Below are 14671 nucleotides of genomic sequence, written 5' to 3'. Positions count from 1 at the left end.
ATTTAATCAGTTATATGAACGAACCATTCCTTGGTTGATTTCCGCCGAGAGCCTCAAAAGTAGTAGCTGAGCTGATCTGGGGGCTCGATAAGACTCTTGTAGCTTCTGCTCCCCACAAAGCATTCCCGACTCAGCAAACCACACGGTCTTCATAATTATTTTGGAATTTTGATTTGCATTCTACAGGACACCTGTAGTTTTCCTTTAAGAACAACTTCGGAACTGATTGTTTAATCACTGACTTATCTGCTCTGTAATGAACCTGTTAATGTTCCTCTAATTACAAGATTTTTCTGTCTGTCTGACTCACACTTTCAAAGATACACACAAAGAAAGGAATCGAGCTCCACTAAGCAATGAAAAGAAATTAAAAAACCGTGTAGCTGTTCCTGTCGTATGCTTATCTGAATAATCTAAAAAAATTATAAGAAAGAAGATTCTGCACTTAATAATTAACCACGCTACTGACTGCGGTATTCTTACTACCGCAGACGGTAACGTGGTTAATTATTAAAATGAACTCGGTGTAGACATGAAACTGCATCTCTGCAAGACGAAAGTATCCTGGCTGGGATTCATTGTGTAGGTCACACAACAGTGCTCGGAATGTTGTTTTAAGGCAAGTTCAGCGGACGGCTGTCGGGAAAATGCTCCTGAGACTAATCAACAACGACTTCGATTTCCTATGACGTATAAGGTCCGAAATCGGACAGGTCCGACCGAAAACAGACGGAAACGTCCAAAATTGTAGTACAACATCCGAAATCGGAGGCTAGCCTGATAGCTTTCGAGGTCAGATGAAAACATCCTAAATCGGACAAAAGCGTCCGAAATTAGATGATAGCGCCTGAATTTGGACAGTAGCCTCAAAAATTGGACGATAGCGTGAAAAACCACGCGATCTTGACCAAAATCGGTCGGAAAAAGACGAAAACGCCTAAAAATCGGAAGAAAGCGTCCGAAGTTGCACGAAAGAATCCGAAATTTGTCAAAAAGTCGGACAAAACTCTCCAACTCTTAGCAAGGTTCAGTTATTCAAAGGGCGGATAATGCTATCCTACAGCAGATAAATCGCTATCCAGGGTATAAGTGTCAAGGAAACGTACTGCGCTATCCACTCGATAGAGATTTATCCAGTGGATCGCGTTATCAACCCCTCGAACAACCGGGACCAGAACTCTTTGAACTCAGACGGTGAAATCGGTTAAAATCTGACATATCTGTGCAAAAACAGAGGAGGATGGCTTGTCTGCAATAAAATTTCCATCGACTTTAGCGCAATTTCCTGTTTCTTTCCGTGGCAATAAACTGGGGTGTGTTTAACGCACGTTATATTTCCAATGAATTTTCTAATTGTCCTTAGATTTTCTCTGTCATTTGTCATTTTGGTTTTGTGAACTGAGCAACTGGCTTTAGTCATCTGAATATAGTTCGTAAAGTGGCATTTCGAAGTTGTAACATCTCTTCTAGAAAACGCACACTTTTTATTAGGTTTATTTTGTACGTAATTGTATCATTTCAGTTCCTTTTTTTTTCAGTTGTCATCAAGACTGGATGTTAAAACTGTTCGCGCGTTTAGAGACGATCATCTTTTGGCAGTGTTTCCATTGAAGTCAGTGCACTCTTGATTTAAGTCGAAACACCATTGACATGATTAAAAACCAACGCAGCTTCTCATGACGTTTTGTACAATTTACATCCTGCGAAGGTACATCAGTTTCAAGATCAGAAATTCTCGACATTTTTAGCCACAGAGGTTGTTGTTGTTTGATGTTGATAAGCATAATATAAATAGTTCATAGTCAGTTTTTGCGAGAATGCAATTCCTTCGATGATATTCTTGTTTCACTGTACATTCATTTTATTTTATTTTATAACATAGCTAGTAAATTTGTCCGATCAAATTCAATTGCGCGAGCGTGCTTCATATTCCTATTGTGCACGCTCATGACGTCAGCAAACAAACATAAACAGCGCGCGCGTTAAATTTAACTACGCCTCGAGCAACTCTTTTACGCATCTTTCGTGCCCTCCAAACTTCCCGCGTGCTTCATATCTCGATAAACGCACGCTGACGTATTAACCAATTGTGAAATAACTAATAGTTAAATTTAACGCGCGCGCTGTTTATGTTTGCTGCTCCGCGCGCGCTCCGTTTGAATTCATACATCGTAATAATTATCACAATGTTTGTCGCGTAAAACGTTTAATTTAAGACGCTTAAACTAGTTATTCAGTTCAGTTTCAACCAAGCTAACCAGTTATTGTGATATTGCTAACCAGTTATTTGCCACAAGTACGGAGGCAGTCAAGAAGCAAGTTCTCAGTTGATTTCAGGTTATTACGGTTAACTTTCTTTTTGTTTTGAACACTTGTAAGGCCGATTGCCAACGTGGTTTCTTTGTATTTTAGATCGAATTGTGTTATTAGATTAAATACGGTTCTTCCTGCGTACTGGCTCTTTGGTCTTATTTTTGACAGAACAATGCTGTCTCGTTCCTATGCTAATAATTATAGATAAGTACGCGCGCTAAAATTGGGAATTTCGTTTTTCAAGTAAATATGTGTCTCTTTAAAAAGACGAAAGAGAAATGGTAGAAAATTCACCACGAGCTAAAGAAGGAAAAGGGAAGGGAAGGTTAATAGTGGAGAGAGAAATGGGGGAACCATTAAGAAAAATCTCATAACCAATGTATCGTTATATTCTTTGAACTAACTAATTGCATAATTTTGTAAACTATCCCCAGTGCCCTTCGCTGGTTGGAATTCTGAGCCTGCTCAGATAAGACAAGTAATCAGTAGGAGTTCTGACATGTAAGAGTGCAGACTAATGATGCAATATGGCGGCCACAGTGGATGGAGATGGAAGGTACATGAAGACATTTCTGGTTTGAAATATGTTTATCGAGCGTAATTATCTGTACCTTTTATATGGTTTATATTAACCATAAGTCTATTCCATAAATTTGCAGCTATTCTCTCGAAGAAGAGATTGAATTATTGTCGGCTATTTACATTCACGAGTTAACAGTGGAAAGTGAAAAGGAGAGGTAAGCGCGCAGCGCCTAATCATCTCCTTTATAGATAATTACCGATGGAGAAGGCTGTTTGGGTTGATTATGTCTGTGCATAAGGTTAGAGATTATTGTTAACTACATAACAGTTCGATAAGTGTAGGTATAAAAGGGCATGGTACACGTACATGGATTCTTAATTTTTTTAAATACTGGTGATAGCACTAACCATGGTTTCATTGTTTGTTACTATTTTCCAAAACGGAAAGGCTACCAAGCCTATTTTGCAATACTTAATGCTAATGTGACTGCCAGTGATTTTCCTTTTAACTTTTTTTTCTTCTACTTTTCTCTCACTAAAGGTTTAGTGGCAATTCTGTTATCCACTGGATTTTTCATTTTAAGCCCTTTTACTCATGAATACTATCATGATAAGGAGCGTGAAGGAAAGACTGGTTTCTCTACCCTAAAATCCAAGAAATACCAAAATACTTTTTCTGGATTTTTTACTTCTTTCAGACCCACAGCTGTTAGTGTTCTGCTTCATCCAAGCACAGGAGATGAGGAGGACAAGCGTTTTGTATGTCTAACATTACTTATTCACCTTCCAAAAAAGGTATGTAACTTTATAGTGTAGGATATTTCTTGGTGACTCAGCCCTCAGCTAAGGTCTAGAGACAGAATGAATTGACTTGTTTCAACAAATAGTTTTTCTTAAAAGGAAAACAGGGACTTACATATGTGATCACTACCATATACCTATTTAACATAAGTTCGAATGAACTTCTTGAATTAGAAAGACTATTACAGGAGATTTATGGTATGCCCTCCCATTCTCCTGATCTTTTACCCAGATCTTTGTATATTCCACAGTTTGAAACTGCTGTTAAGTTTTTTGCTTCCATCTTATAAGCCTTAAAATTTCCCTCTGTTTTTTCTTGCTTATTTTACTTGTTAAAGTTATAAGTATCATTCTTTGCTACAACTGTTATATCACAAAATCAATTTTATATCAACCTTGCAGTAACATTTATTGTCATATTTAACAGTATCCGTGTGAATTACCTTCCATTCACATCAAGACACCCAGAGGATTATCTGAAGCCCATGTTGACAGGTAGCAAAATTTAACAATTGTTTGATTCTTCAACATTGTAAGAAATCGAGGGCATGCTAATAAGCAATGATCATTAGAAATTCCTTGGATTGGTGATTTAAGAGCATTCAATGACCACTTCCTTTTGGTAACCTGAGAAGCCCTTTTTTTCATTTTTGGAACTCCAAATACACAAATGTTCGAATATTTTTGTAAACTGGGACAACATGTTGACTTTGCATTGATTTCTCAAAGCATGTATAAAGACAGTGTCACCTACTTGAACAAGTGTTCGTCAGAGTCGTTAATCCTTTAACTCCCAGAAGTGATTGACATAAAACTTCTCCCTACAATATCCATACATTCTTTAGCACACAGGTAATGAGGATATTCAAACTTATCAGGTAGAAGCTGTTATCTTGATCTAGCACCAAGTTCTCCTAACTAATTTACAAGGAAATGTGTAGCAGCTATAGGGGAGAATTAGCAATCAGATCTTAGGAGTTAAAGCATTAACTTGAAAGGTTGCATATTAAGTAAGAAGATTCTACACTTCCAGCTTTTAAAATCAAATGATTCTGATGGCCATGTTTTTGTGCATTTTGTAGCATTTTGGTCAACCTTAGAGCACTCGCAGAGGGTTGTCTTGGAAGACCTATGTTGTATGAACTTATTGAGGTCAGTTCATTGAATCGATTGATTGGTTTACACTGTAGGTTAAGTGAAATGAAGTGGTTGATTCTAAATACAATCTTGTTAAAGGAAAAGACTTTTGTGTTTGTGTACTCTATAGCATTAATTACTATTGTCATCACTACTAAGTGGAGAGAAATAGTTTCCTTTGCATGAACTCTTTTGCAGCATGCCAAGGACAGTTTAACTGACAATAACATGCCCAGCTGTGCTTGTGCCATTTGCCTCAGCCATTTTCAGGTGAGTTTAGGAAAATGTTTTTTGAAACCTTAATCAATAGTTAATTTCAATATGTGATGGTAAAGATTATTCATAAATCAAGTTTTAGATAAAAGAAATACAGCCACCTCTCCAACCCAGCTTGAAAAGATGTCAAAAACATTTCGCAAAGTCCTGGTCATCAAATATAATAGTTTAAGTTTTGCCTAGCAAATAAATTCTACCTGGTAAACTTCAGAATTGAAATGGTCAGAATTATATCAAAAGCCACATTCTGCTTGCTCAGCTAACAACATTTATAGCTGAACCATTTATCCATTATCATGTTAGACCACAATATTTAATTGCTAAACCAAAGGTCAAGTAGAGTTTCAGTTAATGCAAGAGTATGAAGTATGTGGGTGAAGTCTCTGTTACTTTCCAACCATCTGTTACAGTCAGTGTTGAAAAGTCTTCAGTCCACTCTTGTCACTTTTATGGTGACTTTCATGCATAAAGTTTGATCACAGCAACAACACTTTTAACATTTTTTTTTCATTCCTCAATGTATACAGGATACACACAAATTTACAAAGACAGAGTGTTACCATTACTTTCACTGTGGCTGCTTAGCAAGATTCATAGAATTTTCTCTCCAACTAGAAAAGGAAACTGAAGATGACACAAAGGTGAGTTTATCAAATTAGTTTTTTAAATAGTAGTGGTCAAGCAGATATTGGAAGGGTTACTAGCTTCCAAACAATTGCACAAGATTTTAATCACAGAAAAGCTTGTGCATGAAGCAGACTTAAAAATTTTCCCTTTAAATAGGTATACTTTATCCCATATTATATCAAAAGCACAGTGATCTTTTCAATCAAAGAAACAGAAATCATTATTCATTTGGACCACTCATGTCTGATAACTCTGGGAAAGAGAAACCTCCTTTATGGCAATACTAACTTTGTTTCATTGTGAGACAAATTCCCCTAAACCACAAAAGACACATTTTAAGTCACAAGGGTGGCCTCTATATGAAGTTTCTAGCATAACAGCATGGTGCACTTTTCAGCTGAACCAGTATATATTGTACTGCTGTTGTACTAGTCAGGAAAACAATAAATTGGTAAATGTATTGTCAAATTTGTAGGTAGAGTGTCCTATGTGCCGGATGGCAATTGCTTACAACCTTGAAGAACTCAAGGCTCTGGCTTCTAATGATGTGAATGAGGAGAAGGTTTGTTGACAATAATTGCTTACTTTGTCATATCATTTTCCATCAAACTTTAGTATGTCTTTTGACCAACTTCTATCTTGGGATATGACAGTTCTGTTTGATGTTTATAATTCATGTACAGGACTGCAAACACCTTCGTCTTACTGAGTGATGTTCAATGATAAAATTGAATCCCTCTGACCAGTTTTATCCTTCTTTTCATGTTTCATATGCTAAGGTTGTTACGTTGTGCTTTTTCTAAAGTAATTCTCTTTCAGTCATGGAATGACCAGACTAATTCTTTCTGAGTCAAGGGATAACTAAAGTGATGAATCTCCAAACACGTTTTTGCCCGATACGAAGCCTATTTAAAGTTTATCTCTTGTTTAGTTTGTTTACAAACCCAGTGAAGAAATCAAGAAACTCCAGAGAGAAATGTCGTCGCTGTATGAAAAACAAAAAAGGAAAGGAGGAGTGATTGACTTGGAAAAAGAAAGAAACAGATTTTTGATCGATATAACGTCGGTATGTATTGTAATTGCCACAGCGGACAAGTTGACTTAATTTGCCTCACTCCTTTTCCCCCATCGTTATTATTTTATTGCGAATTCAAAGTAATAGTTTACTTGCTTGAATAGCCGCGGAAAAACGCAAGTGGCGAAGGTGGAGATTTATTTTACTTCGACATCTTATTGGGTTGAGATGGTGGTGGCGCTAGTTTTGTGAACCAATCACAGCGAAGTAAAGAAAAACCGAAGCAATCCAAGGTCACTTTCGATACTAAACTGAAAACTGCTCTAATTGTTATCATTGTTATAAGCGTGAAGATGAAAGCGATCTTCGCAGTAATGAACACTACTTGAGCAGTAGTGAAAAAAAGGCCTAAAAAAAAAAAATACAGGCCTGTACGGGATTTGAACCCATGACCTTTTTATCAGGCCTTATTTTCACTACTGCTCAAGTGGTGTTCATTACTGCGAAGATCGCTTTTATATTCACGTCTTTATCCGCAGTTTAAATATATGACTTTCATATATTCACAATCGTTTATTGTTATGAGCGTCGCCTTTTTCATCAGCGGTGACATTATCAACCTTACTTACTGGGGCTTCAAAGATTTCAATCTTGAATTACATTTTGTTACGTCTTAATTTTGTTACGTCTTAATTTAAGTATTTTGAACGATTTTTGTTTTGTGCAGAGAGAGTTATGCTCATACCACAAGTGTTACATCTCTCTCTAGCAGATTATTTCTGATCTGCAGCTGTAATGAGGATAAATGATCTCAAAAGAAAAATTGTGCTTAGTGAATATTGGTGGAGCTAGGTGGTTGCATTTGAGGTAGCACGGTTGTTTAGCGACGCTGCTTACTAATCTTTCTTCAGGGTATGATGATCTTCATAGGTGGATTTCTTGAAATTTCTCCTGTTCTTAGAACCTTGTTACTCACGCCTAATCATTTTTTTTGCTCAACAGGTTCGTCAGGAGGAGGCAGTACATGAAAACGAGCCCTCTGCGGGGCCCGAGACAGCAGATATAATAAATAACTCCTCAGCAGAACTCACTCAAAATAATCCTCCCAAGCAGGGAGGCATAGCTGGAGAAACCAGCCAATTAGGTAATGTTGTCTATAAAGACAGATCAGATGGTAAGAAAGAGTTCTTGAAGCACTCAGAAACCACTCGGACTCGTCAGCACTCCGAACGCAAAACTAGAAATCGATCGGGCGAAGATAAATCGGACCATTGTGGAAAAAGAATCGACAGAAAACGCCAGTTCACTAGTAATAGGTCGAAAACTTCCGAACAGAGGCTAAAGAAGAAAGAACCTGTAAAACCTTCTGAAAATCTGGGGGGAGGCTTCGCGCTTTGGAACGAAGATAAATCAGAGAGTTCTCAAACCCGACTTGAAACGGAGGTGAACACTCCTTCAGATAACCTGGAGAATGCTGTGACGAACGTCAGCAACGGGAGCAGAAATAGTGGCTCGTCACAAAATTTCCACGGAGAAAAGCCAAGATCTGCCAGGCGGGGAAGAGGGAAGTCTAGTGGAGGCAGGTTTTCCACTGCCAGTACCCCCGGAACCACGGAGGGTGGAGGGGCTGCCAATACACATGAGACCTCTTCTGGAGAAGTGGTTGGGAAACTATCCGAAGGGGCTGCGCCATCAGAAAGTGGCAAAGCTAAACCCGAGAAAAAAAGCGTTGACCAGCAACTCGAGGAAAATCGAAGCGACAAACGAAAACAGACAAACGGGAAACACAAAGTTCGCAAATCACCCCCAGGTTTTGAGAATTTTAAGACGATGAAGGAGGATGCGTGCAAACCACAAATAATTATAGACCCCTCCGTGGTTTGAACACCGTTACTCTGCACCTTCCCCAGGGCTTGGCTACCCAGTAGAAGTAGCAGGGCAGATGACAAGTCCGCTAGTCACAAGCTGAACAATGGCAGCTTGCAAAATCAGAATTGTTTTGTTTATTTCCGTTCCAGTTAAAACTTAGTTAGTTTGCGATAAAACCGTAGCATTGAATTGGGTTGAAAATAATTCTTACTGGAATGCTTCACTTTCAAGAAATGCGAAGGAAAACTTGTAGTCTAAAGGCGGTTCGTTCTACTGATTAGATTGGAAATTAATGTCCACTTTAGCCAGAGAAACTTTTGTTGTCTTAATTTTTTTTTCTTTTTAGGTATCGCAGGTAGGGCTGTAAAAGTTTAGGGCGTAGCACCATGTGCTCGCTGACGCCATCAATAGAAGTAAGCTAGGTATACTGATTAACTCATTAACTCATTAACCGATTTCGTGCGGGGGGGGGGGGAGGAATTGCGTACTTAATGCAAGACGCGGAGAAAATGGGTAACTGCAGCAAAGAAGTGATGGTAGCCTTCTTTTCGGAGACCTTTGGTTTTTCTTTGTTTGTTTGTTTGTTGTTCTTGTTTTCTTTTTTTTTTTTTTTCAGGAGAAATCATTTTTTCCACGGTAAAAATAAAACAAACACTAAGAACTAATGAAGGCTTTTCTTATGAGGTATTTTGCTGCGTTACTCTTCAAAGATCACTCTCATATCTTCATCATGCAAGTGCAGAAAACTTCTATATTCAAGATGCCAAGGGCCCTTTGAATTATTTTTTTATTTACTTTAACACCATTCGGAAAAAAAAACTCCAAAGCGTGTTGGAAAACCTTAATAGCTTGGCTCCCTGATTGTCTTCCGTTGAAATTGGTTTCTGCGTCTGAGTGTCTTCAGACAGAATTCGGTAAAGATAGATAAGCTTCTTGGTACAAGTGTGTCTACACGCGTCTAAGCTACGACAACCAAATAAGTTACTTAAAAAATGGAGACCTTATGAAAATGTTCACTGCGAATATAATCAGTGTTTAAAGAGTGCAGAGAGCAACAACAGTGAGAATAGCCAGCGTTTCTATCGATGATGTTGCTGGCAGAGTTTAGCAGTGGGCAAGAGGGATGTAGAAAACTGTTCTTCACGGTTCTTGTGTTGAGCGGCTGTACTGGACGATAATTGTTAACCATTTCCTTGCGTGATGCGTATGTGAGGCTGCGTAAATACCTTATCTGTAACGAAGAACATAATTATTACGCCAATTCAATATTTATTTGATAAGCTGTTAGCTCAGGCAAATAGTGATTTTGTTAACCGAGAAACTGAATCTTGTGCAAAGCCAGAGCCATCCTAAGTTTTCCAACTTATATGTGTAGACAATGTGGGCTGTGTTCTAAATTCAGTCCTGTTGGATTAGAAGACCTCTCTTTGTTACCTGTTTACGTGAGATCTGCACGAAGTCGTTGAAAAGTGTCCAAGTGACACTCTCGTCACAACCAGGAATTGTTAAGGAACCATTATACCGGAAGAACTTATGAAGTGTGGTCCAAGGCAACATAGGTGCCAGAGCAAACGTAGTAATGTTACTTACTAACGAGCCTGTGAGCAGAGAGTAACGTAAGTCACGTCAGGCAATAAGAGAAGCATATCCTTGTGAATAAATTAGCGTGAAAGATAAGTAAGTTTTTTGTTCTCCTACTACTTGTCCTCTTTCCCCCACAGCGGGTAAAAGATTGCCTTGGAAATCAAAATTCTAAATGGGAAGAATAATGACAAACTTGATTGAGATTGACTTGACTTTCACTGTACAGGGGGTTTATGATAACCAAGATTTTTCTGTTGAAGGGCCCTACACTAGCATTGTACTAGCATTACAATGCATGCTGGGTTGTTTCGTTGCTTTAAATTATCCATATCTCTATACAAAGAAGGGGCTTAAATGCCTCAGACAACCCCCGCCCTTTGTTAGTCTCCTTAACTTCTTCATGTGGGAGTTCAGAGGTTTCAGACGTTGCTTACGTTGCAGCTTGTACCTGTGGGATCAAACGCTTTTAGCTTACATCACACAGATGATTGGCTGGTTGGGAAATCATAAGCAAGTTCTATTCACCTCCGAGTAGGCGATATGAAACAGTCACACGTTAAGGGTTGAATTTTCGACCATTTTCGGTATATTGACTGAAGTTTGATGTAAACAAAAGTAATTGTTCGCCTCAATGTCGGTGAAAGTTGTGGGTAATGACCTCCACCGGTTAGTTTTTCGGTGGACAAGGAAACAAATGTACAAGAGACTGGTATACGTACTGCTGTTCACGAGTTCACCGAGATACTCATCTAAAAATGAAAATGCTTGATTTTTTTTATCGCCAACCTGGAACAAGACATGATAGAAATAGATCACGTTTTATTGTTATGCATTTAGGTGCATTCAAATGAAGTGACAAGTATTTTTGCCTTACCTCGATGAACACTCCAAGCACGGCAAGCCCGTCTGGTTCGTCTTTTGCATCCTTAAATCCTGAGTACTTGGTGTTGTAACTGACGAAATGCAACTTTTCAAGCAAAACGAGAACTTCAAGTCAATCAATTTTGAAAATAATTTTAGGTATCCAAGCTTTCAAGCGGGGTTACCCAATTTTTTTTAATTGCACGTCGGATCAGCTAAGTTAAGCACTATGGGACTCTGCCCTTACTTGGAAAAGTAAATTTAAAATTTTCTTTGTAGTGAACCTTTCCTTTTTGGTAAATTTATTTTAACGTTTGTTTCAAGGACTTTAAGGAAAGACCAAAGATTAACATTTAACGAGCTGTGGCTTTCTTTAAGTTTGGAAAACTTCCTCTGAAGTCTGGAAATTAAATTTTAAAGGTTTTATCTCGCATCTACTTCCCACCATAGTTGTCTTAAATGTGCCCCAATGGAAGGGCTTTTTGGAACCAATTTTTTAAAGGATCGTGGTGTACATGTAACGAAGTACGTTTAAAATTTCATGTAGAGTCATAAAACAACATGGTACCCAGTGTTCTAGTTGGAGTAGAGCATTTAGTCCTAGGCTCATATATAGTCCATATTTGGATGCCCTGAGAAGAATCGCCAGTGAATTAGACACTAGCCCATAACGACGAGAAGCCAGCTCACCAACCACTCCTAGTCCCTTTCTTTCCGCGCTCACACTCCGTTGAAGTTAATTTGCACATTTGTACAGACGGAGTACGTTCTTTATTTACGTACCTCAGCAGCGAACGCTTTCCCATCCAAAGTGTGTTCTGATCCTATTGAATCATTTGACCCCCAGTGAAAGTGGAACTGAACGGTGGTGAAAACACCTTCCAGTCCTCCGCCACTAACGTTGTAGATATTCGGAGGGACTTTAAATACAACTGTTCCAATTTTACCGTTGTTTGTAGCCGTGAAATTGAGATAGGAGGGTCGATCGTAATTCGTGAGTGTGAAATCGGTCATCTTCTCATACTTAGTGTCAGACATTTTTATGTTGATGGGCGATTGTTTCTTTCCAGATTTGCAGGTACCTGTCCAGTTTTTTGGGCCTGTAACACATCAATTGCGTTGAGACGGCAGAGACAACATTAATACTAAAATAACAATTGTTCTAAACAAAGAATTAAAACGGTAACCACACAGAAAATTACCGTGATTTGCATGTGAGAGTCGGGAGTTCTGATAACGCTTTAGTAGACGAAATGTAGTATAGAAGCAATATAATAATTTACAGAAATTTATGTCGTAAAGTCTAAGAAATTGGGAGTATGTTTAAAATCTCACCATCTTGGTCTACCCCAGTATAAGACCACGAATCTATGAAATATAATAAAAATATTATTAATTATTTTTTAAATTAAATAAAATACAAATTAGATATCGACTTAGTGACGTGGCTGGACGAGTGCCACTTTAATTTGGTGGTGCTTTAAGAATCACAAGCAGCCAAGGTTCTACAAGGCTTCACAACAACACTTCACAACAGAGGTTTAGAGTTAAACTTCGAGAACATCATGGAAAATACAAATCAGTTCTGATATTCTCCCATTAGCTCATTCTCATACACTTTCCTTTGAACTAAATTCAACGGCTAATCAAAACAGAAGTTTTTTTTTGTTTACTCACCAGCGGCCGCAAAAACACCCAGAGTTAACCAGCTGACACAAAGGAGAACAAGCAGCAGAAAACTATTCATAGCTAAATTTACCTGAAAAAAAAGTCTTTAAAGGAAGAACGATTGATATTAATAACTAAGTTACAGTTTCGTATCTCTTTTGACAAGTATCTTGTTTCAGAACTTTTCTTGGAATATTAAATACCTTTTTATCGATTTTCAAAGAGAATGCTTGGTTCGACGTTAATAGCTCTTGCCCTCAATGGAAAATATATCATTTGAAATAAAAGAGCGCTCCGGCCCAATCATATCCGGTGACTTATAGTCCCCTACTATAAGCAGAGGTTGGAAACTAATTCCTGTAGGTCAACAGATTTTTTTTAAACTGCTCAAGTGATTCGAATCTTAGAACTAAGGTCCGATGTGCATTTTGAGGGGCGAAACGAAAGCACAGTTGTTACTTCTGCTTTCTACCTTTGTGAATGGATTCTCCTGGCACTAGCTTATCTCGTTGCATGACTAATCACTCCACCGATGAGCAAATTTAGATAGCGAGACATGCAGCCATGTGTGTTCCTTAACATTAGGCATCGTCTATGAGCTCATAAACAGCCAATGAAATATCATTTGAATTTCCTCGAAACCTTTACTTTGACTTACTTTTTCAAACAGGGTTAGGAGGCTATAAAACTTAATAGGTTTGGCTCTGGTGTTTGGCATTAGCCTTGACAGTTAAATAACGGCTTTTACCCTTTTCAGCCAAATGTAGACAGCTGTCTAGAGTTCACTCTAGTTTTGAAATCGAGTAGCAAGGCCGTAAGAGCGATTTCAAGGTTCGGTCCTCGTTTTCGCAGCTTCGACACGTGTAATAATGTCATCTAGCACCCTAAAATCTGCCAGCTACGCAGGCTTATGATTAAATGTTAGTTACCTGTGGAATTACTCACACACTATCGTTGAATTGCTCAAAAATAAGAGGTTTACCTTTGAGACGAACTCTGTTTTGGTGTTCCTTTCCTAGTATGCGAAGTGTTTAAGGTACAAAGAGGAATGCGATTAATTGATTCATGTAGACGTCTTTTATTTCGGATGGTTCCCACGTCATTTACCTTGTTTGGTCAAACAGTCAATACTTAAGAATGTAAATAGCATCGCACCCTGAAGAGTTGTTTTGCCAAACAACCGAAATAATTTGAATGGAATTCAGTGCAGAACATTATATCAGTGTTCTCATTTCAGGACAAATTGGATTTTTGTTTCTGTTGAGCGGAGCGCAGCTCTCGAAATGTAGATTTAATGCAATATATAAAGTAGTGGATGAGTTCTAGCTCTCATACCTAGCCTCATTTCCTGGTAAACTGGTCAAGACGACATCCATTTGATGATGATTTTGTCTATTCTTCTTAATATTTTTCCTTGATAATGTGTCAAATTTGTGAAGAAGAGGTACATGTTTATCACCTGCGAAAGTTTAACAGCTAAGTGCAGTGTTTAAATTCCTACCCTGACTCATGCGTGTTCGTTATTGTTTTTGCTCCAACGAGAAACTTCGACTAGGCCCAAAGCTTCCTAACTTCCGCTAACATTTCAAGTTTGAACCTTGCAGCCAGGTTCGCACCTATCATCCGGCTGTCTATGCGCGCATGTGCGAGTGAAGTCACACTGGGCTAGTCAAAGCAACTTTTTTACACCAACGTTTGACCTCTTACCAACTTATTAAACTTTGGGAAACATGTTACGGAACTCTACTAAGCACGCAGTGCAAGAATCCTCGACTTATTTCTGCTGGTCAAGTGTTGTAAACGTTTCTATCGGACGAGTGGTTTATCTGTTGTAAATGATATCGCAGGTTGTGGATAACGAAGGAGTAGATTAAAGTAGTTTTCCCTTAACATTTTCAACTGGGAGATCATTGATGCTGTTCCTTTTGCGGCTTATTTGAAGGCATGATTTCCTCCAATTTCTCTGGTCCAGTCTTCGGTCTTCCTTAAAAAGAGGAG

At 38.4% G+C, this 14671-nt stretch overlaps 2 protein-coding genes across 2 annotated transcripts; one reads left to right on the top strand and one right to left on the bottom strand.

Annotated features, from left to right (window-relative positions):
* Positions 1-2805: 2805 nt before the first annotated feature.
* Positions 2806-9372, top strand: LOC131790533 (E3 ubiquitin-protein ligase RNF25-like). Its single transcript, XM_066162327.1, is given in 12 exon segments — positions 2806-2869; positions 2973-3050; positions 3534-3630; positions 4064-4131; positions 4719-4788; positions 4972-5043; positions 5577-5690; positions 6152-6238; positions 6608-6742; positions 7694-8516; positions 8519-8557; positions 8560-9372. Coding segments are annotated over 12 exon segments (1713 nt in total). The 5' UTR covers positions 2806-2840; the 3' UTR covers positions 8661-9372.
* On the bottom strand, positions 9369-14064 carry LOC131790634 (carbonic anhydrase 2-like). Its single transcript, XM_066162328.1, is given in 10 exon segments — positions 9369-9629; positions 9632-9791; positions 9995-10158; positions 10864-10930; positions 11019-11111; positions 11789-12105; positions 12341-12373; positions 12683-12777; positions 13656-13688; positions 14009-14064. Coding segments are annotated over 10 exon segments (1044 nt in total). The 5' UTR covers positions 14050-14064; the 3' UTR covers positions 9369-9588.
* Positions 14065-14671: the final 607 nt, after the last annotated feature.

The sequence above is a fragment of the Pocillopora verrucosa genome, chromosome 2 (assembly GCF_036669915.1).
Source record: "Pocillopora verrucosa isolate sample1 chromosome 2, ASM3666991v2, whole genome shotgun sequence".
NCBI classification, from domain to species: domain Eukaryota; kingdom Metazoa; phylum Cnidaria; class Anthozoa; order Scleractinia; family Pocilloporidae; genus Pocillopora; species Pocillopora verrucosa.
This window is presented reverse-complemented; position numbering and strand designations above follow the sequence as displayed.